This window comes from Pristis pectinata, chromosome 6 (genome assembly GCF_009764475.1).
Source record: "Pristis pectinata isolate sPriPec2 chromosome 6, sPriPec2.1.pri, whole genome shotgun sequence".
NCBI classification, from domain to species: domain Eukaryota; kingdom Metazoa; phylum Chordata; class Chondrichthyes; order Rhinopristiformes; family Pristidae; genus Pristis; species Pristis pectinata.
In genome coordinates, this window is record NC_067410.1 from 59,458,455 (window position 1) to 59,482,256 (window position 23,802).

Below are 23,802 nucleotides of genomic sequence, written 5' to 3' on the forward strand. Positions count from 1 at the left end.
TGCGGGTTGGTAGGTTAATTGGCAGCTGTAAATTTCCCTTAGTTTGCAGGTGAGTGGTAGAATCTGGGGAGAGTTGATGGGAATGTAGGGTGTATATACACCCGGAAGGGCAGGGTATAGCTAACATAGTTTTGTTTGGGGGAGATCTTGTCTGAACAATTTGAATTTTTCAAAGGACAAGTAAAAGTATTGATGAGGGCAGTGCGTTTGAAATGGTCTACATGGATTTCGGTAAGGCCTTTGACAAGTTCCTGCATGGCAGACTGGTCCAAAAGGTTAGATCCTATGGGATCCAAGGCAAGTTGGCAAATTGGATCCAAAATTGTCTTGGAGATAGGAGGCAGAGGGTGATGGTGATAAGATAACATTTCTTTATTAGTCACATTGAAACACACAGTGAAATACATCTTTTTGCGTAGAGTTCTGGGGGCAGCCCGCAAGTGTCACCACGCTTCCGGCGCCAACATAGCATGCTCACAACTTCCTAACTTGTACGTCTTTGGAATGTGGGAGGAAACCGGAGCACCGTTTTTGTGATTGGAAGCCTGTCATCAGTGTGTATCACAGGGATTGGTGCTTGTTATATACATTAATGATTAGTAAGTAGGCACGTGGCAGAAAGATTGGTCATGTTCGTGATCGTGAGGTCGTAGACTACAGCATGATATTGATCAGTTGATAATATGGGCAGAGCAATGGCAGATGGAATTTAATCCTGATAATTGAGATGTGTTGCACTTTGGGTGGACTAATAAGGCTGGGACAGACATAATCATTGGTAGGATCCTAGAGAGTATTGAGAATCTCAGGTATCTTGGTGTACAAATCCAAGGTTCATTGAACTTGGCAGTACAGGTAGATTGGATGGTAAATAGGGCATATACAGCACTTAGCTTCATTAGCTGGGGCATAGAATATAAGAACAAGAAGGCTGTGATACAACTTTATATAAAGATTGGTTAGGCCACAGCTGAAATATGGTTCTGGTCACCACACTATAGGAAAGGTGTGATTGCACCGGAGAGAGTGTAGAAGAAGTTCACCAGGATGTTACCTGGGATGGAACATCTCAATTATAAGGATAGGCTGGGTTTGTTTTCTTTGGAGGGGGAACCTGACAGAAAGATACAGAATTATGAGGGGTGTAGACAGTTTCCCCATAACAGAGTTATCTAGAGGGCATTGGTTTAAGATAAGGGGTTCAGAGGGGATCTGAGGAAGAATGTTTCCACCCAGAGGGTGATTGCAATCTGGAACGCACTGCCTGAAGGAGTGGTGAAGTCAGAGACTCTCGTAACATTTAAGAAGTACGTAGACAGGCACTTAAATTTGCCAAGGCACAGAAGCTTTCAGATAAGTGCTGATAAATGGCATGCATGGTCATGGTTGGATTGAAGGGCCTGTTTTTGTGCTGTATTGTCCTATGACTAATAGGTTACAGGAAAAATTAGAGGAGAACGGAATTGCTTTGAGAGACGGATTAAACCCTACAAGCCAAAATGACATCATTCCGTGCCGTAGTGAAATATGTTAAATTATGGGATTAGCCAAAACTTGTTTTTGCCGTTTCTAGACAACTGTGTACAGCTGAGTTTGTTCCCCATTGTTTCCCAGCCTCAGAGGAAGGTGGGGGAGGTTGACTCTCAGTCTCATGAGGGGGTGGGGTGGAGAAGGATTCATTCCTAGACTTGTGGTGGTGGTGTGGGGGGAGGGGTTCACTCCCACTTTCACAGGGAGGGCGGGAAGAAGAGGGTTCTCTCCCAGTCACAAGAAGCGTATCTGCTGTCAACCTCACAATGCGTTAATCTCTGTGTCACTTGTGTTCTTGGTGGCTGTTCTCCCCGAATGTGAGGATCAGCTTAACGTCAATTTGTCTGCTAATGTACAAGGTCCGTACCTGGAATTGTGTGCACAGTTTTGGTCCCCTTACCTAAGAAAGGATATAGCAGCATTGGAGGCAGTTCAAAGGAGATTTACCAGGCTAATTCCTGGGATGAGAGGGTTGTCCTATCATGAGTGGCTAAAGAAATTAGATTTGTATTCTTTGGAATTTAGAAGAATAGGGTGACCTTATTGAGATATATCAGATCCTGAGGGGACAGGATAGGGTAGATTTGAGATGTTTTCACTAGTGAATGACATTCAAATGACCGGATGCGGTTACAAGGAGTTATTTAAAATTAGGGTGCTTAGAGATTTCTTTTTGCAGTGGGTGGTGAATCGCTGGAATTCTCTACTCTAGAGGGTTGTGGAGGCTGGATCGTTAGAAGTATTTAAGGTAGAGGGAGCTAACTTTTTGAAAGATTATAAAATTGAGCATTATGGGGAACTGGCACAGAAGAGGAGTTGGGGCCAGTGGAGATTAGCCATGATCATATTGAATGGTGGGGCAGGCTTGAGGGGCCGAGTGGCCTACTCCTGTTACTGTTTGTTTCCCTTTTCTCCTCAACAACTTCTCTTTTGGCTCCTCCCACTTTCTCCAGACCAAAGGTGTAGCCGTGGGCACTCGCATGGGTCCCAGCTATGCCTGCCTTTTCGTTGGCTACGTGGAACAATCTCGTATTCCAAACCTACATCGGCAACGCTCCCCAACTCTTTCTCTGTTACATTGATGACTGCAATGGGGCTGCTTCCTGCACCCATGCGGAGCTCGTCAACTTCATCAACTTCGCTACCGACTTCCACCCCACCCTCAAATTCACTTGGTCCATCTCTGACACCATTCACCATATAAACGACAGATTATTCACCAACATATTCTGCAAATCCACCGACTCCCACAGTTACCTTGACTATACCTCTTCCCACCCTGTCGCTTGCAAGGACGCAATTCCGTTCTCTCAGTTCTTCCGCCTCCGCCGCATCTGTTGTTGTGATGAGGCTTTCCACTCCAGGACATCTGAGATGTGCTCCTTCTTCAGAAGATGGGGTTCCCCCCCACTGCTATTGATGCAACCCTCACCTACATCTCTTCTATTTCCTGGACATCTGCCCTCCCCCCATCCCCCGGACATGATTAGGGATAGAGTTCCCCTAGTCCCCACCTACCATGGTATGAGCCTACGCATCCAGCATATCATGCTCCGCAACTTCTGCCATCTCCAACAGGATCCCACTATGAGGCACATCTAACCCTCCCCTCCCCTCCCCACTTTTTGCAGGGATTGCTCTCTCTAAGACTTTCTTGTCCACTCGTTCTTCCCCACCGATCCCCCTCCAGGCACTTTTCCATGCAACTCCGCTAAGTGTTACACCTGCCCCTACACTACCTCCCTCACTGCCATTCAGGGCCCTAAACAGTCCTGCCAGGTGTGGCAGTTTTTCACATGTGAATCCATCAATGTCATTTGCATCCAGTGCTCCTGGTGCAGCCTCCTCTACATCAGTGAGACGTGACGCACCTTCGCACTGTCTGCTGTACTAGCTGGGATCTCCCAGTGGCCAGCCGTTTTAATTCCACTTCCCATTCCCACACTGACATGTCTGTCCACAGCCTCTTCTATTGCCAAGCTGAGGCTGGACACAGATTAGAGGAATGACACCTTATATTCCGCCTTGGTAGTCTCCAACCTGATGGCATAAACATCGATTTTTCTAACTTCCAGTAACCATTCCCCTCCGTCCCTTTTTCCAATATCCTACCGGCCGCCATCACTTTCCCCTTCCCTGTCATCTTGATCTGCCCATTACCCACACATTCCTCCCTCCGGTTCCCCTCTTCACCTCCTTCCCTTTATTCCATGGTCCACTATCCTCTGCTATCAGGTTCCATCTTCTTCAGCCCTTTGTCACTTCCACCTATCACCTCCCAGCTTCTTGCATGATTTCCATCTCCCCCTTCTCCCACCTGCCTATCACCCCCCCTCACCTGGATCCACCTATCACCCGCAGCTCTTGCTCCACCCCTTCCCCCACCTTTTTATACTGGCTGTCTCCCTCTTTGCAGTCTTGATGAAGGGTCTCGACCCGAAATGTCACCTGTCCATTTCCCTCCCTTGATACTGCCTGACCTGCTGAGTTCCTCCAGCTTTTTGTGTGTTGCTCCATCTTTTTCTGTTGCTTGAGAAACAAAGGACTGCAGATGCTGGAATCTAGATGAAAAACACGGTGATGCTGGAGGAACTCAGCAGGCTAGGCAGCATCTGAGGAGAAAAGGTGGCGGTCAATGTTTCGGGTCAGGACCCTTCTTCAGGACTGAAGACGGAAAGGGGAAGTCCAATATATAGGAGGGAAAAGCAGAGCTACTTTGGTGTACAATTGGGGCTTTGCTGCCACCTGCAGGGAAAAAAAGTGAAAATGCAAAGGATCTCACATGCACTGTCCCTTTAAGTGATGATGGCGCTCTATATAATCCCATTGATTTGTCAAGGGAAAGTTGTGTCTGATGAAATTGAATGTTTTGAGGACACAGCAAGAAGGGTCAGTGAGAGCATTGTATTTGATTTAGTCTGTGTGGATTTTTAGCAAGACTTTTGACAGGGCATGGCAAGCTAGTCAAAAACGTAAAAACCCGTGGGATGCAAGAGAGTAGCAAGTTGGATTGAAAAGTTGGTTAGTGACAGGAAGCAAAATGTAATGCATATTTTTGCATTCGGAAGTTGTTTCCAGTGGAGTTCTACAGAACATCGTACTTGACCCCTTTCTGTTTGTGGTAAATATTACTGATTTTGATTTAAAGGTAGGAGCTATGATAAAGATGTTCACAGATGATACAGACACTGGCCAAATGGAGGACAGTGAAGTGGAAAGCATTGCACTGCAGGAGGATTGTGATGGCCAGTCTGTTGAGCAGAACAGTGGCACCTGGAATTTAATGTGGAAAAGAATGAGGTAATGCACTAGTCGGGCAGCAGGTAGAGCTACTGCATCACAGCTCCAGAACTCCATACTAACAGTATGTGGTTTGGTAGGTTAATCAGCCACTGTAAATTGTCCTTTGGTTTTAAGTGAGGGGCAGAATCTATGGGGTAGTTGATGGGAATATGTGGAGAGTAAAAACGTTAGAGTAGGATTAGTATAAAAATGTGTGCTTGATGTTTGCTGCAGGGAGGTTATACTGGAACTGTTTACAACTTGAGTTAGGCCACAGCTTGAGTACTTCACTCAGTGCTCCACCACGGGCTCATCACATCCTTCCAACCAGTCCATCTTCACGGTGTGTAGCATCAGGAAGGCTAACAGTATCATCAAGGATGCCTGCCACCCTCACCATTCCCTTTTCTCTCTTCTACCTTCTAGGAGAAGATACAGGAGCTTGAAAGCCTGGACAACCAGACTCGAGAACAGCTTCTTCCCCACTACTATCAGACTCCTGAACCAATCACCTCTTTCACATCCCCTTTCCCAGTAATGTTGCCACATTTGCAAACCCTTAATTCTACCTCTTCCATTATTGTCACTTCATTATTTCTTTTGCATTACTTCAGTTTGCACTGATATACTTTGCACCATTCTGTTATTTTTATGCTCATTGCTCTATTTATTGTTGTATATATTATTCCCTCATATACGGTTTACTCTGCTTCACACAAGCAAGGAATTTCATTGCACCCAATAAACTGAACTAATCTAATTTGAACTAATCCAATCAGCTCTGGTCACAATGCAGATAAAATGTGATTAGATTTGAGAGAGTGCAAGAGGAGATTTCCAAGTTCTTGCTTTGAGAGGGAATTAGATAGACTCGGGATATTGCAACAGAGGCTGTGAGGAGACTTAGTTGAGAGGCCTAGGTAAACAGGAAGGACCTCTCCCATGGCAGAAGGGTCAGGAATCAAGGGACATAGCTTTAATGTAATTGGGGTAAGGTTTAGGGACATGATGAAAGTTTCAGTTACTCAGAGGGAGAGATGGGTCTGGAACTTGCTGCCTGAAAGGCTTGTGGATGCATACACCCTCACCACATGGATATGACTTGAAGAGCTGTGATCTGTGGGGCTGTGGACCCAGTGATGGATGGTGAACTTAGGGAAGGTAACTTATTTCCAACAAATTTGATGGATCAAAGGCCCCTCTGCATTGCACATTTTCGAAGGTTCACTCTGGATGTAGCTACACTCCTGTTCTCTGTTACTCACTGTACACAGAGGAAAAGAATTGGATCTCCTTACCACATTTTCTGCCCGTTTTCCAGATGAAAATCCTTTCAGAGAGTTTTGCACCCAAGCTAAAATAAAAACAGAAACTGCTGGAAGATCTCAGCAGGTCAGGCAGCATTTTATTTCAGCTTTTCAGCATCTGCAGTTGTCTTAAAGTGCATTAGCACCACTGTGTTACGTTTGCGTCACCCCCCTTGGTAGGTTCCTGGGCCCAGGCATTTCACTACTACTTTGGTCCCTCTGAGTGTGGTCCCGCTGGTTGGTTTGCTGGTGAGGGGTTGAGATGTTCAGACAGGGTCCTGCACCTAATGACTGTCTGGTAACTTCTGCTGGAAGATGTGAGTTCTAGGGACCTCAGATCAGGCTGGGACTGATTCCAACAGCTTCAAGGTCAACAAACAAACTGCTGGAGAAACTTAGTGGGTCAAGCAGCATCTATGGGGGAAAGGAATTTTCAACGTTTTGGATTGAAACCCTGCAAACGTCGACAATTTTTTTCCCTCCACAGATGCTACTCGATCAACTGAGTTCCACCAGCAGATTGTTTGTTGCTCCAGATTCCACCACCTGCAGCCTCTTGTGTCTTCATGGTCGCAGATTATCAAACAGTCCATGGACAGATTTTAACTTGCGTTCCATGTGTTATTAATCCAAGTTACTTGCCTGGTAATAGGACCATGCCTCACACGTTTAACTTATCTCTCGAGCAATAGGGAAAACTCTTTTAGTTGTTAAAGGGCTTTATGCCGACAAGTCTCCCTACAGTCACCAAGCTGACTGAAGAGACACTGTCCACTGCCACAACCTCTCAGAGAGTGCACATCACTAGGAAAGTGGCATTTGTTACCCAGACCGAGTCATTTTGATGTGCCAGCGAACTACCTATTGAACTGGTGCCATCTGTTTGGCTAAGGCACTCTTACAGTTCTGTTAAGTGGTACTTCCATGATTTTGATAATGAAGAGATCTTGACAGATGCCAACATCAGCATGGTGTATGACTTAGGTGTACAATATACAGATACGTAAGGGTTGAGATTGGATAAAGATCTGGCAAATGGGATATGATACAGGAGAATGTGAAACTGTCTATTTGGGGAGGAAAGCTAATAAAAAAACATATTATCTTTGCAGAACTCAGAAGCAGAGGGATCTGGGGGTCCTAGTGCATGATTCACAAAAGGCTAGTGTCAGGTGCAACAAATAATTGGGAAGCTAACAGAATGTTGTAGTTCATTGCAAGAGGAATTGAATCCAAGAATAGGGATGTTAGGCTTAATGGAGGATGTTAATGCATTGAAGCAGTTCAGGGAAGGTTAATACAGCTGATTTCTGGAACAGTTAAGGCTTGTCTTTGCTGGAATTTAGAGGAGTGAGAGGGGACTTAATTGAAACATACAAGATCCCGAGGGGTTTTGACAGGGTGAATGTGGAGAGGATGTTTCCTGCTGTGGGAGAATTTAGAACTAACTGTTTAAAGATAATGGACCAAATGTTTCAGACAGAGATGAGGTGAAAGTTTTTCTCTGAGCTGGCAAGTCTTTGAAACTCCCTTCCTCTAAAAAAGCAGAGTTTGAATATTTTTAAGGGAGGGGTAGATGAATTCTTCTAAAGCAAGGGGGTGAAAATTTACTGTTGGTAAAGATGTACGTGGAGGAGATTATGGTCAGGTCAACCATGACTTTGGCAAATCGTGGTGCAAACTGTAGGGCTGAGTGGTCCACTCTAGCTCCTAGTTGAATGCTGGTATGCGAAGATCATGGACCTGCTGGTCTTGCCCTTGAAGAAGGAGGTGTTTATGAGTTTGTCCTTTGTGTGTGATTGGGCTGTATATATTCTGCACAATGTTAGAGCCTTAAATGGTTGTAGTTGCTCAAGGAGTAATTAGGAGGGTTGGCCATGTTTTTGAGCATAGTGTTGCAATGGGAGCTTGGAACTGGGGGTCATCTTCCTCCAACTACTCCCTCTCCTCACCTCGTGCACTTTTAACAGGGACACTCTGGGTTCTGTTGCAGGGTTCGAAGGGAATCTCAGCCCAAACCATGAAGAGTATGAGCTTGACGGTGGGGAAACAGCGCGAGAGCAAGGCCAAGCACTTCCACGAGTTCACCAGCCTCCGCAAGCGCTTTGCAAAGATTGCCATTGAGAAGGTTAAAGAGAAGCAATGCAGTGAGGGTTACATCTCCCCTCCCCCTCGATCAGGTAAAGGAGTGTGTGAGCAATGTGCATGGGTTGAACAAGTTGACCTATTTCTCTTTACATATTGACCATACAACTATTTCCCATCCTATCTATTATCTGTATTTGGGTGGAGCTGTGTTTTGTTCTGTGTTCTTCTCTGGTGACTAATTGCATACCTTGATACCATCTGAGTGATTGTGCTCTTCTGGTCAACTGCTTCCATTCTTATTCTCCTCATTTATAACTCTGGTCCTACCAGAGATGTTGAACAGAAAAACCCTTTATTTAATTTATTAATTCACAGGATAAGGACCATTATTTATTGTCCATCCCTAATAACCCCTCAGCTAAGAGCCAACCAAATTTATGGGTCTGAAGTCACATTTACACCAGACTGGGTAAGGACGGCAGATTTCCTTCCCTGAAGTACATTAGTGAACCAGATGAGTTTCGTTAACACGTGATTTCAAGGCTATTTTTACAGAAACTGACCTTTTTCTTTAAGTTCCAGATTTATTTAATTACTTGATTTTAAACTCCCCAGCTGCCATGGTGGGATTCGAACTTGTGTCTCTGGACCATAACTCTGGTTGCTATTTCAGTGACTAAATCTCTACAGTACCTTACTCCAATTGTTGAATTGGCTGTGCGGATTACAACTCGCAATCTCAAAACGGAGTGAAGTCTCCCCCCCCCCGTCAAAAGAATTCAGACAGAAACCTGGTCACAGATTGTTGGTGGGAAGGATTGTGATTCTTCTGCATGTACATGCTGGTGATCAACCACTCACACAACCAAGAGATCAGATCAAAGTTCTGTAGGTACTGCTGTTGTGAATGGTGGATGACTGTTAAGCTCCAAGAACCACCTCATCTCAGTGGTGTTGGGGTTCAGCTTTGGGGTGCTGGAGACAAGGTTTGAAGCATTTGCAACCACAGTCAGCAATGTGGGTGATCTATTTTGGTTTCCCCACCATGACAGAAACCAGTCTTCAGCCAATTTGATTCTCTCTACTTGATATCAAGAACTGGGTGGGAGCAGTGGATACAGCAGAGCTTCTGGGACCAGACAACATCCCAGCTGTAGAACTGAATACCTGCATTCCAGAACGAGCTGTACCTCTAGTCAAGCTGTTCCAGTGCAGTTACAACACTGGCATCTACCGACATTGTGGAATATTGCCGAGACAGGACCTGTTCACAACATGGATACATCCAGCCCAGCTAATTACTGCCCAAACTGTCTGCTCTCAATCATCAGCAAAGGGATGGAAGGTGTTGTTGACTATTCCATCAAGTGGCACTTGTTCACCAGGAACCTGTTCATCGATGCCCAGGTCAGGAACACTCAGCACCGGACCTCATCACAGCCTAGGTCCAAACCTGGATCCCAGAAGTGAGGTGAGAATGACTGCCCGCAACATCAAGGCAGCATTTGACCAAGTGTGCAATTAAGGAGTCCCTGGTAAAACTGAAGTCAATGGGCATCAAAGGAAAACACCCACTGGCCAGAGAAATAACTTGGACATAGGAGAATGGTTGTGCTTGTTAGAGGTAAGTCATCCCAGCCCAAGGAATCACTGCAAGAGCTTCTTCATGTCCTGGGCCCAAGCATCTTCAGTTGTTTCATCATTGACCTTTGTTCCATCATAGGATCAGAAGTGGGGATGTTTGCTGATGATTGCACAATGTTCATTTCCATTCACAACCCTCAGCAAATGAAGCAGCCTCTGCCCTTATGCAGCAAGACCAAGAAAACATTAAATGATAAGTGATAAGTAACATCCGTGTCACAGATGTGTCAGGCAGTGACCATCTCCAGTCTAACCACTTTTCCTTGGCACTTAATGGGATTACCATTGCCGAGGTTCACCACCATCAACATCCCGGAGGTCGTCATTGATCAGAAGCTCAACTGGACCAGTCACATAAGTACCATGGCTAAAGGAGCAGGTCAGAGGCTAGGTATTTTGTGGCAAGCGACTCATCTCTTGACACCTTAAGACCTTTATACCTTCTACAAGACACAGGTCAGGGGTGTAATTCTTCTCTTACCTGGGTGAGTTCAGTTCCAACAATCCTCAAGAAGCAGAACACCATCAGGACAAAGCAACCCACTTGATTGGCTCCTCATCCACCACCCTAATTCATTCCCTCCATCACCAACACAGTTCTGCAGTGTGCATCATCTACAAAATGCATTTGCCGGGGCTACTCCGACAGTACTCCCTAACCTGCGATTCTACCATTCAAGAAGGACAAGGGCAGGAGGCACATGGGAAACCAGCACCAGCAGGTTCCTCTCCAAGAGGCATATTATCCTGATTTGGAAATATATCACCGTTCCTTCATTGTCGCCTGGTCAAAATTCTGAGAATTTTCTCAGCAGCACCATGGAAGTACTTTCACCAGAAGGACTGCAGTGGTTCAAGAAGGCAGCTCACCCCTATCTTCTCAGGGCAAAAGGGATGGGCAATAAATGCTTGCTAGCGATCCCACATCCTGAAAAATAAAATACATGCAGTTTTGTTCTTGAGATGACATCCATAATTCTCCCACAAGTTACCAACTTTGCTATGTACAGCATAGCTTGAAAGATTAAAGAGTGATCTGATGAAGATATTTAAAAGGATAAAAGAGAAAGATCATCTCCTCTGATGGAGGAGTCTAGGGTAAAGTCCTGAAACTGGAACTTGCCATTTCATGGGGTGGTGGCAGGAAACTGGCCTTCTCACGAAAGGAATTCTCTCCTCCAGAGTTGCGGATACTGGGAGCCATTTTAAGCTCTCAAAACTGACATCTATGGATTTTTGTTAGCTAAGGATTTCGAGCGGTACAGAGCAAAGGCACATGATATCACGACGTTTCTGAGAGTGCTGGGTACAGAAAATGGGTTGAATGTTGTGGATCAGCTATGATCTACTGAGATGATGAAACAGACTCCTGCTGGTCCTATCTATAATGCACTCTGTTCCTTTAGTTACAGCACGGAGGCGCACCAGCTCATCACCGAAAGCAGCAGCTAACAGCAAGCGCCCTCGGGCTGTCCTATCAAAACCATCTCGAGTGATTGACTCAAAGTTCCACCAGACCGAAGTATCCAAACCTGCTGCACAGCACAGAGCTGCCAGTCCTTCCCATTCAGCTGCACTCAGTGCCAGGTATGACTCTCCAGCTCAACTTCCACCACAGCTTTGTTAGGGCATTTGGGGATCATTCTTCCCAGCTTCTCAACACAGTCCAGAGCAGGTATTTTGGTGCAGCGTCAGCTGTGACTCATGTGGGAGCACTCGTTCCCTTGAACCCAAGGTGTGATTTACATTCTACTCAGAGGTTTGAGCACGTACTCTGACCTGATACTTAAATGCAGTTCTCTAACAGTTACCACCCTGTCCACTGGTGGTTTCCATCTGTCTAGCATTCACAGGAGATGTAGAAGTGCGAGTAGCCCATTCAGTCATCCAAGACGATCTTTTACCACAACACCACTTTCTTGTATCCCATTTTCCCTTAATGTACCAAAATTCTAAGGATCTCCATCTTGAATATCTTCAGCAACTGAGTGAAGAATTTCAAAGATTCACTGAAATTTCCTCTCAGTCTAGAATGGCTGACTGCTTATCTTGAGACTGTGACCCCCACTAATTGTCACAGCCAGAGGAAACATTGTCTCTGTATCTATCCTATAGTGCCCTAAGAATGTTAATGCCCTTGGCTATTGTTCCATGTCTGTGGGGGAAGGTATGACCTCCATCTGGCATGATTGGAGCCCAAGGTTTCCTGCGTGGATGAATCAGATGTATCCCAATTTATTGATGCCACATTCCCAAGTGTGGTCCCAGAACAGTAGGTGGTCGCTACACCGTATTTTGCAGCTGAACATTCTTCCCTTTTCTCTCCTCCCCACAGCACACCTCCGTTCTCTTCTGACGACGACTCCATCGTGGACAGTGCCTATGTCACCAGCGTGGGCGTCAAGGACGCACCGAAGGTCAGCATCATCCAGTCCAAGCAGAAGCAGAGCCAGGCCACCATGAGCGACGATGATGACTGGTCAGACACGGACATCTCAACAGGGGTGCTGAGTCCACCTGCAGCCTCCACGGTCCGCAGCCCGCCAGGTATTGGCGGTGTTCTGGTGCCGCGTGACTCTTGATGTTTGCTTTGAAAACCCCACCCTTGTGCATAGATGCATTAACTTGCTGAATCTTGATGGACATGTAATAAATGTAGCCTAACCTGTGGGAGGCCAGTGGCTGTTCCCCAGTGAATATTTGATGTAGGACATCACTTACTTATGACTCACTAAACTGTAGAGACTGGTGCATTACTGGAATGGGTATGTTACTCGCCTAGTGATCCAAAAGACGGGACTAATAATCTACAGACTGTGAGATAAGTTCCCACTGTGGCACTCTGAGGGTTTGAATGCAAGATATAAAAAAAAGGTCTGGTGATGGAAAACTAGTGTCTGTAAAAGGGCAGCACCATAGCTGGGTTCAGTGCCCACCTCTGGTGCTGTCTGTGTGTAATTTGCACATTCTCTCTGTGACTGTGTGGGTTTCCCCTGGGTGCTCCGGTCTCCTCCCACATCCCAAAGATGTGTAGGTTGGTAAGTTAATTGGCCACTGTAAATTGCCACTTGTGTGTGGGTGAGTGGTAGAATCTGGGGGGAAGTTGATGAGAATGTGGGGAGAATAAAAATAGGATTGGTGTAAATGGGAGGTTGAAGACTGATATAGATTTGGTGGGCCAAAGGACCTGTTTCCATGTTGTATCTCTCCATGGCTCCAAAAGTAGAAGTGCTCAAAATGCAGCAAACACCTATTTGGTTCACTGGTGTACTTCAGGGCTGGAATGTTGGGCTCCTTACACAGTCCGACCTAGAGGTATCTCACTTCTCACAACACTCTCATTACCTCTGGAGCAGACAAGCAAGCCCCTTTTATCAGCACTGTCATTATCAAGACAACTAAAGACTGGAATGGGTGCTGGCTTTGAACACATTAGAGATTTAATGAATCCTCAAAAGGGCATCTTCAAATGATTCATTAGTGAATTTGGTTTTGATGGTGATGAGGGTGATTTTGATGATAATTAGAATACAATGATGGTGATGGCAATGTTGCTGATGGTGACTTTGTCCCTGGGTGGCAGTGAATTTTGCTTGTGAAGGCAGTGATTTTGTCTGTGGGTGTTTTTACTAATGATGGCTGTGATCTTGCCAGTGACGGTGAGCAGAAGAGCATAAGAAATGGAAGTGGGACTAGCTATTTGACCCCTTGTATCTGCTGCGCCTTTCAATAAAATCATGGCTGATAATTACTGCAATGCCATTTTGCTGAACTCTCCCCACATCCCTTGACTCTCCTAATATACAAAAACAGTTGTGAATATACACAGAGCCTCCTCAGCCCTGTTAGGTAGACAATTCCACAGATTCACTAACTATTGGGTGAAAAAAATTTCTTCTCATCTCTGTGCTGAGATGATCTTGAAACTGACCCCTGGTTCCAGACATCCCAGCCAGGGGAAACATTTAACACCCTGGATCCCATTTTTAAACCTCCTCCCTCTCACTTTAAGCCTTTGACCTCTAGTTTTAGACACCCTTACCATGGGAAACACACACCGGCCATCTGCCCTATCTATACCTCGCATAATTTTATATAGCACTATCATGTCACCTCTCAGTGTCCTTTGCTTCATGGAAAACAGGTCATGCCTATCCAATTTGTCCTGATAATTCAAATCCTTCAATCCCGGCAACATCATTGTGAATCTTTTCTGCACCCTCTCTAGCTTAATTATGTCCTTCCTATATCCTATATAATTCCTGAATCTATCCTGTCAATCCTTACAAGAATTTTATGTATCTCAATGAGAGCCCCTCTAAGTCTTCTATACTAAAGAGAGTATAGGCCCAGTCTACTTAATCTCTCTTCATAGGACAAACCTGTCACCTCAGGAATCATTCCAGTGAACCCTCGCTGCATTCCCTTCATGATAAGTATATCCTTCCTTAGGTAGGGACATCAGACCTGTGCCTCTGGGCCCTCTGTAATTGGAGCAAAGTATCTCTGCTCTTGTACCCACAACCGCCTGCAATAAAGACCAACTTAATGTTTGTCTTCCTAATTATTAGCCAAAGCTGCATTTTAATTTGGACAAGGACACCCAGATGCCTCTGAACACCAACACTTCCAACCTTTCATCACTTAGAGGCGAAGATCATGATGGTGCCAGTGGTGATCCCATTAATTCATGTAAATTGAAGCCATTCATGTATATAACCAAGCCATTGCTGGAAATGTGTTTGGTGTCTCAAATGTTATTTTCTCTCTCCTGTTTTCTAGGGACTATGGTTCAAAGCATGGCTAGGACTTTAGAGAAACAGCTGAGTTCTTCAGCGAAGAAACCCACGGGGGGTGTTAAACTCCTTCCTGCACCTCAAGCTGCCCTTCGAACCTCACCAAAGAACAGCACCGTGGTGAAGAAATTGCAGGTAAAGAGGCCTGAGACACATCAACTGGCACTCTGCTGGAGATTTACACTCCTGGCACACACTGCAGCCCATGAGTACTTAGTCAGGCCACTGTGACATTGGGGACCTTTGGTGCAGAACTCTCCAGCCCAGAGCTTTGTGCCTGATCCGATCCAACACAAGGAAGCATTCAGACAACATCTGTTGAAGGCGAAATGAGTTAACCTTCCAGGTCTGAGACCCTATGTCAGAATGGGGAAAAAGAAGCTAGTTTTAGTTGTAGAGAAGGTGGAGGGAGGAGGGATAGAGCTAAGGGAATATCTCTGATAGGGTGTGACCAAATGGCGTAGTGTGCAGTTAGAGACAGATTATCCTTCTTTGCCTGTTAAATGTTAGTAATAGTGTTACTGTTGAATTTGCTTCCAACAGCCCTGTGGGACATGCCCAGCAGGACAGTATAAGGTCAGCTGAGTTGCTTTGCAGGCAGGGTGATCTGATGGCACTTGCCTTTTCTTCAAATCATTAGTCACCAGGAAAGCTGAGAGTGGAGACTGGTGATTCTTCGATGTAAGCCATCATCCTCGGATTGATTGCGTCAAGTCCTTTCTGCTCTCACCATCTGACCACTCACACCTCTGTCCCCTTTATGTGTATTTATTTCATTGACTTCTGAAAGTTACTATTCAATTTGCTTCGAACAGTCCTTCAGGAATTGTATTTCGGATCACCTCAATTCACTGTGGTTTGTAAAGAAAATCCTCTGGTTCTTTAAATTAATCACCTCAAATTTGTTTCCTCTGCTCACTGGCCTATTTGTGACTGAAAGCACTATTTCTTTATTTTCTTAATCAAAGCTGTAAATGGTCTTGAATACCTCTATCCTTCTATCCTTTTCAACTTTTCTATTTTCTGCAAATAACTGAAGCCACTCATCCTTGGGAGTTTTCCAGGGAATCCATTCTGCTCCCTGTCTAAGGACTTGGCAAACCCTCTAATCAATAGAGCCCAGAACTGCACACTAGCTGAGGCATAAGCAATGTTTTATAAAGGTTTGGCAAACTTCTGTTACTTTTTATTGTTGTGACACTCGTAATAAAGCTAAAACAGATAGCACTATTAACAGCCTTCTCCATTTGCCTACTACTTCTAAAGTCTGCTCTTTACCTAGAACATCTCTTCCTTGATCATCATGGTAATGGCACCTGTGAGATCCTCTTCTTCCCATTGTGAGCACTGAGGCTGTGGATTTGTGATTGGATCTCCTCACTGCTGAGTTTTAGGATTTCAGCAGGGTTACCTGCTCTTGAGGTCCTGCTTATTTTTGAATTGGATATTGACTCCCCAATCTCTTGTATGTCAGGACTGGCAACCAGGCTGGCTGGTATAGATTGCTGTGGGATGAAGTCAAGAGTGCTCAAGTCAAGGAGGTGTTCCCTTGATTTCATCCCACAGCAACCTATTCCGGCCAGCCTTACTGCCACTCCTGACATACAAGTTGAGAAGGTCCTTGAAGTGTTCCTTCCAGCAGCCTTTGACTGCCTTTCTGCTCTTGGCTCTCTTTGGGGTTGGGCCTTGGGTGTTTAGCCCATAGATGATCTTCACAGTGCTGAAGAGCTCATGCATGTCATGTGCCGTCGAAAACATTCTGACTGGTTGCATCACGGTCTGGTATGGAAATTCTAATACACAGGAATGCAGGCCACATCATCGAGGGCATGTACATGAGGCGATGTCTCAGGAAGGCAACATCTATCATCAGGGACACCCACCATCTGGGCCATGCCCTCTTCTTGATGCTGCCATCAGGCAGGAGGTACAGAAGCTTGAAGACCCACACCTCAAGGTTCAACAACAGCTTCTTCCCCACTGCTTCAGGTTCTTGAACCGACCTGAAAAACACTAACACTACCTCAGACTAGATTTCTTTTTCTCTCTCTCTCAATCTGCACTGGTGTCGTTATGTTTATTTTGCACTAAAATGGATTTTGTTTTTTTTTGTTTTAATTGTGTTTTTTCTTGTAAAAAAAATCTTGTATAATTTAATTTTTCTTGTGACTGCTGCTTATATGATGTTATGTGCCTGTGATGCTGCTGTAGGTAGGTTTTTCACTGTACCTGTGCATACATGTACTTGTGTACATGACAATAAACTTGACTTTGACAAAATGAACTTGGGGAACACATACAGCATAACATGCAACCTTGTTATCAATGATGACCTGTTGACCCTTTCCTTCCAAATCTGGTGAATCCTTCAGGACCTCTGTAACCTTGCAGAAAATGAAGATCTTAAGTCAGTGAAACTGCAGCAGAATTAAAGACACTTAAACTCTACTGGCATAAAGGTTAATTCATGTAGCAGTATAGTTAATGTGGATCACCTCAGCTGGGGTCAAAATGACACTGTTAGGAGGTTAGCACAAGTCCAGTTAATGTGGACTAGTTGAGATAAGGTTGATGATCTCCCGTGTTCCTCTTTATCTATGATAGAAACAAAAACTGAATAAAATCACAGCATGTATTTCAATCTGTGATCAAGAATCACACATTACAAACAATACATATATTCATTTAGCAAGTGTTGCTTGAAATGGTGGGGGTGGGGAAGGAATCCTGCAAATAGTTCCAAAAGACGCTACTACTTGCCTAACACAATGATTTTCTTATAAGATCACTTCCTTCCCCTGGATAGCTTTTTCATTGAGACAGAACGTGCTACTTGATAATAAGCTCAACTTTGACTTTGTTGTAGGTTGTGTATAATTTATGTTAATTTTAGTTTATGTAACTTATGTTTGTCATATTTGTAATGTACTGTGCTGCTGCTGCAAAAAGCTAATTTTCATGGCATTTATACCATGTAGGTATGCCTATGACAATAAACCTGAACTTAAACTGTCATTGAGTTCTGAGCCCCCTAAACTGTCTTCATCCATCCTTAGCTCATGGGTTTTCTGCCGGACCCTTACCTTCAGGTACCAGTCCAGGAATGGCTTCCATTTGTGGTTGATCAGCACATTCATCGCTTGGTCATTCTCATCAAACCAGTCCTGGTTCTTCATCGTGCCAATTGTGGAGGACTTCAGGACAGCCCATTAATCGTGGATGTCAGTGGCTCCTGTAGTCTGGGAGTTGACAGGCTGTCTGTGAGGCGCTGCCTGAGAAGATCTGCCTCTGAGGAGTCCCTGAGAACTTTGACATTGATCTACTTGTGACAATGCTTCTGTCAATGTGGATTTACTGGGGCCAGGTTGATGGAGATAATAGAGTGGATTAGGTGGTAGTCCATCCAGCAGTCATTGATGCAGTCACGGTGAACATCTTTGCATCTCTGAGTAAGTGTGGATGTGCCCCCTTGCTCCTTAAGTTAGCAGATGCTCACCAAAGTATGCTTGTGTTTGCCAGCTGGGGAGGTGTAGAGGATGATGAGCAGTAGCATTGTAAAGGTATATGGATATCTTTATAGGTCCAGTCTTAACTGAAGTTAAATTATTTTATGCTGCAGGATATGATGCAGAAAATACCTAAAGTCTAAAACATCTAACAAGTAATGGACTAGGAATTATTAAGCATGGGAATAGTAATGGGCATGGCTTTGTTGCATTGTAATACTTCTACGTATTAAAGCATTTAACCCTTCTCTGCCAAACCCTCAACTCAGATGCCAGACTGTGCCAATTATGCAGTCAGTTGTGATATCTTCTGGTGAAATACTCCCCAATAATCTCAGCAATGGTGTCCTCTGTTCTCCTCCTCCACCTCGTTACCTCACTGATGGTGTTACCCACATCAACCATCCCTGCTTTCTCTTGGCAGTTGTCGGACGATGAGGAGAGTGAGCTCGACATCTCATCCATTGAGGATGTGTCGGAAGAGTTTGCCCCCAAAGTAAGGACTTCGAAGCCTGTGCCTGTGCCGAGGCAAAGTACCGAACCATCTTTCTCTCAGGGAACCAGTGTCTGGAGCTCGTTGGCCAGCAGAGGGGCAGGTTGGTAACGAGAACGACCTGCATGCTGAACTTAACACTCAACCAACAAAAAAAGGACTTTGGGTTTTTTTTGGCAAGTTTTTTTGCATGCTTTTAATAACAAAGCGATGTTGATTTTACATAGTTGTAATTTGCCATTGATTAAGGCATTTGTTGGATATAGGCAGTGTTAAAAGATTTGTTGTATATGTGCGTGTTTTAAAAGAAAATCGTGATATTTATTTTTTATATGGTCTTTTTGATAGTCAGGGAGCAATTTCCTTAAGAGATGGTGTTATGTGATGTAATATTGCCATACATGTCAGAAAACATCCTCTTCCTGTCAGCTGTTCAACTGAGACACTTTGCCTCGATAACCTCTTCCCCCACTTTCTGCACGATGCTAAATAAGGTGACCTCCACCCATCTGTAGCCCAGTTTCACAATTACCAATACCCTTGTGAATTTGACTCAAGCAATGGGCTGTTTAACAGTGCAAGGCATCACATGCATCTGTGCTCCCTCCTGACATACACCCCTCTTTGGGGTGGAAGGTTAGTCACTGTCAGTAGGGACTTTCTTCCTTCTTTTGATACTGGCCCTTCCCCAACAGTTTCCCCCTCAATATGAGGGGCGAGCAGTGAAATTCTCTGTGATCTGGAATGCTGTTTCTTTCACTGTTTTCCACACAGGATGTTTGCAGTATACCCTTTATTGGGACAATGTTCTGTGCAGACAGTAATCAGAAGGTTAGACTGTTGAACTTCAGCACAATATGATAAACTATAGTATAGGACAATATAACTGCAAACATGGGATGAAGATTCGTACCATCATTTTAAAGCAATGTAATATCCCATTCACTACTGACACCTGACCTACATATTAATGGGTGATTTATGGGACGTTACAGATTACAAACAGAATCTTCTGGGACCAGTCTGTTGGGGAGAGGAATGTTTATAGTTGATTGTATTACATTATATATAAAGCTTTTGTATAGGGCAAGTGCACTGATCCCAGTGTGAAGATGTTCCCATAGGGAGCACAGACAATATAGTGGCCTTATTGTTAGGGTCCACCTGCCCGCAATTTTTTCTTCAAGCTTGCCTCTCCACTGGGATGAGTGCATTTACCCGTATAATTATTCTAAAACTGTGACTCTGTTGTGTGAAATAAAAATGATTCAGCTTAATTTATTGCTACTTCAGGTGCCTTGAAAGGAAGTGGTGCATTTATATCTCACAGGCACTGGCAGTACGGTTATTACTAACAGACCGCCCTATTGCTTTAAACTTTGGAGCAACAGTTTCGGGGAAACAGTGGCAGGAGAATGGGGAGAGTTCTTCTGAGGCTTTTATACCTCTCTTGTACCTTTGCCACTTTTGATGGTGGAACTACCATTCTTCCTGTTTGTTTCCAACTGTCCCATTGCATGTCAGTAAACTCCTGGTTGGAGTTGTGCTGAGAACTTTCCTTTGTCAGTCAAAATGACAATAAGGTTCATGATTTGTTCTGTAGAGTGTGAAGTCCTGCGACAGATTTTGGGGGTGCATTTTAATCTTGGCTGATGATGTGGACAGTCTAACCGCTGAAAGGAAAATTAAGTCCAGCATTCAATGGGCCATTAGTTCACTACCCTTTGCTCTCTGTCATTGCCTGTTCCACACTCCTGTCTCCATGAGAAAAGGCAATTTTGTTCCAACCTTTCAGGTTCTTTACAGTGTTATCAATTGGCTGGACCCTCAAATGGACAATTACCTTGCACAGTCCCACCTTATCATTGACCCCATCCAAATACCTTCCCTACCTCAGCTTTCCCAATTGTTATCAACCCTTCCCTTTCACCTGGGTCATAGAGAGATACAGCATGAAAACAGGCCCTTCAGCCCACTTAGTCCATGCTGACCATCAACCACCTATTTACACTAATCCTACATTAATCCCGTTCTTTATTCTCCCCATGTTCTCATCAACTTCCCCTAGAATCTACCACGCGCCAACACACTAGGGGCAATTTATGGCAGCTAATTGACCTACTAACTCGCGTGTCTTCGGGATGTGGGAGGAAACGGGGAACCCACGTGATCACAGGGAGAATGTACAAATTCCATTCAGACAGCATCCGAAGTCAGGATTGAACCTGGGTTTCTGGAGCTGTGCCACTGGAGTCATTATCTCCGTAGCTTGGATAAGACCAGGGCTGGTGTTGAGATGGGAATCCTGGCTCTCAACTCATATTATCATAAATGGACAAATGGGCAGTGCTTCCTTCTTGATCTACAGACCCAGGAGATCAGCATTAATGGTCATTTGATGGCAGATGGATAACATTGTATCTGGGAGGTCTTGTCCTCACCTCCTGTTCATGTGCAGGGCCTTTTAATTAAGGAACCTTGGCCAATTTTCCTTCATATCATTCCCCAATTCTTGCCAGACTTGGAGAAGTGACCATTCTGTGATATTGCTCCAACTGAGGTGATACTGATTGAAGTCTGGACATTAAACTTGAAACCACCCTTCACCATGCCTCCTCCAGCATGCCACAGTACCACATGTGCCAGAGGGTTTATCAACTGAGACACCAAGTCACTCGCTGCTTTTTCACTAAAGCCCACTTTCAAGCAGTGTGATCTCACGTAATGTTTGCACAATTCTCTTACTGAAGCTGACGGAAACAGGAATCACTTAGTCATGCACCCATACTTGGAGAGGCCTGAATAATGAGCAGTCACGGAGTCACGATACTTCCTTAGCAACAGCTGCTAATCGCGAATGTATTCCGTAGACCAGCATCAGGAATAATTGTTGTTGCACACTATTTCTCACGGTGCAGGACCAATCAAAGGTGCTTCCTTTTATCCAATTAATGCTAACCCTCACCCTAGATGCAATCTGATTTACTTGAGCCCCACACCGCAGCTTGCTCCAAGAGTTGCACAGGTAGGTGCTTGAATCAGCCTCTCTAGGAGCTCCATACCTGAGTTAGTAGAGTGATTAATTGTGATGTATTAAGAAAGCTCACATTAGTTCATTTAACGCCCTTCGTGGCTTATTTACCCTTAACAGCAGGAACAAAGGTGCAAAACTCTTATCTAATCTCACTATCTGCTTAGAGACTAGAACCACCTAGCTGTAGCCATGGTCTCACTGATAAGCCTTAAAGCTCCATTGAGATTGCCTGGTGTTTTCTGAGGGAGCTGTGTTTGGACAGGTGTGGCCTGTACACAGTTGAAGCTGCTGCCTTGCTGTTCCATTTCTATATAATTCTGCTTTGACCAGGTTCTGGGTCTACTGTGCAAGAGTGTGCCATCTCCTCTCCCTGACTGAAAGCCACTGCAAACCGGTGCAAAGTTTCCTCTAATTTTGTCTGTAAGGATCCAATGTAGCATCGATTTAAGCAGTTGCTGCTTTACTTTGAAGAACTTGATAGTTTAGAGCTCAAGATGCTTCTAATTTGATCTATTTCATACACAGTGATTCCTGAAGATTCTGAAATCAGTGCTGAGACACATTTAATAAGAGAAGCTAACAGTATAAACTTTTATTTTTTGGTCATTAAACTGAATTCTGTCAGGCCTGGAAAAGATTACGATCAAAAATAAAATCAGCAAATGTGTTCTACAGATACAAAGAATAAAAATAAAGCATGTATTTTACAACAGTTTAGAGTCATAGAGTTATACAGCACAGAAACAGGCCCCTTGGCCCATGTCTGCGATGACTATTAGGTACCCATCTACACTGATTCCATTTACCAGTACTTGGTCTGCAGCCCTTTATGCCCTGGTGATTCAAGTGCATGTTTAGATACATCCTCAATGCTGTGAGAGTCTTTCCCTCCATCACCCACTCAGGCAGTGCGTTCCAGATTCCAGTCACCCTCTGGGTGTAAAAATTTTTTTAAAATCAAATCCCCTTTAAACTTCTTACCCCTTCCCTCAAAACTATGCCCTTTAGTTTTGGTTACTTCTGCTATGGGGAAAAGTTTCTTATTATCTATGCCCCTCAGTTTTGAAACACCACTACTGATACTAAATTTTTAATTCATTTTTGGAGGTCTGGGAACTGCCGGCTAGACTAGCAATTATTGCCTAACTCTAGTTGCCCCTGAACAGAGTGACTTGTTTTGGTCATTTCAAAATCATCCACATCACCGTAGATCTGGAGTTACATATCAGCCACACTGGGTGAGGAAGGCAGATCTCCTTCCCTGAAGAACATTAGCGAACCAGGCAGGTTTTTACAACAATTCAGTAGTTTGGTGATAATCATTACTGTGTTTTTTTTTAAATTCCAGGTTAAAAACTGAATTTAAATTCCACAGCTGCCAGGGTGGGATTTGAATACAGTTTTCCCAATTGTTAGCTCAGATCCCTGGATTATTGATCTGGTTGGTATCTTAACCACTGAGGTGCCACTAATATTCCTGTTGCACTTGCAAAATATTTATGAATTGTGGAAAAAAAACATGTATTAATTATCATAGTTTACCAAAAAAAAACACAGCGCCCAACTGAGTCCCAGGGATGAGATTAGAAAATTCTAACAATACATTAATTTGGAGAAGTTAAAGCACTAAGAAACGCTGATGAGTTCTGGTGTTAAGCAATATCTACAGTTCAGGTCCTCTTAAAATTCTGTCATCAAGAGAACAAAACATTTTTAACTTCTAAGGTTGTGATGCTCTTCTTGCGTTATAGTTCATTGAAATCCTTGTCCTTATCCCCTTGCATCCTCTTGACCCTAATAGTCAGCTCGTCTTCCATTGTCCCTTTTCCCTTTACACTATCGTTATTTAGTCTTGCCAAAAATGTTCCTTCAGTAATTTGCACAATAAAAAACACTGAAGGGAATATATAGGTGGAAGGTTAAATTGGACCAAGAAGGTGGAGAGTCCAAAGGCAACATCAGATGGATTTGGGGATTGGGGTTTGAGGTGGAGATATGGTAGGATACAGCTGAAGCAACATTGATAACACCAAATGAATGCAGTGAGAGGGGCAATTTTGAAAATGAGAAAGATACAGGAGTAGATGGCGAGTTCAAAATTGGGAAGCTGTTCTAGAGATCA

The 23,802-nt window shown here is 44.2% G+C and overlaps 1 protein-coding gene across 5 annotated transcripts in view; it reads left to right on the forward strand.

Moving 5' to 3' along the window:
• The window catches only part of LOC127571475 (cilium assembly protein DZIP1L-like), a 183,021-nt gene that overhangs the window by 110,825 nt on the left and 48,394 nt on the right, over positions 1–23,802 (forward strand). For all 5 annotated transcript variants that reach the window (XM_052017870.1, XM_052017872.1, XM_052017871.1 and 2 more), the window contains exons 12-16: positions 8,113–8,299; positions 11,258–11,438; positions 12,187–12,398; positions 14,634–14,782; positions 18,578–18,749. In XM_052017870.1, the coding sequence (XP_051873830.1) occupies positions 8,113–8,299; positions 11,258–11,438; positions 12,187–12,398; positions 14,634–14,782; positions 18,578–18,749 (901 nt within the window). The remainder of the gene's footprint in view (positions 1–8,112; positions 8,300–11,257; positions 11,439–12,186; positions 12,399–14,633; positions 14,783–18,577; positions 18,750–23,802) is intronic.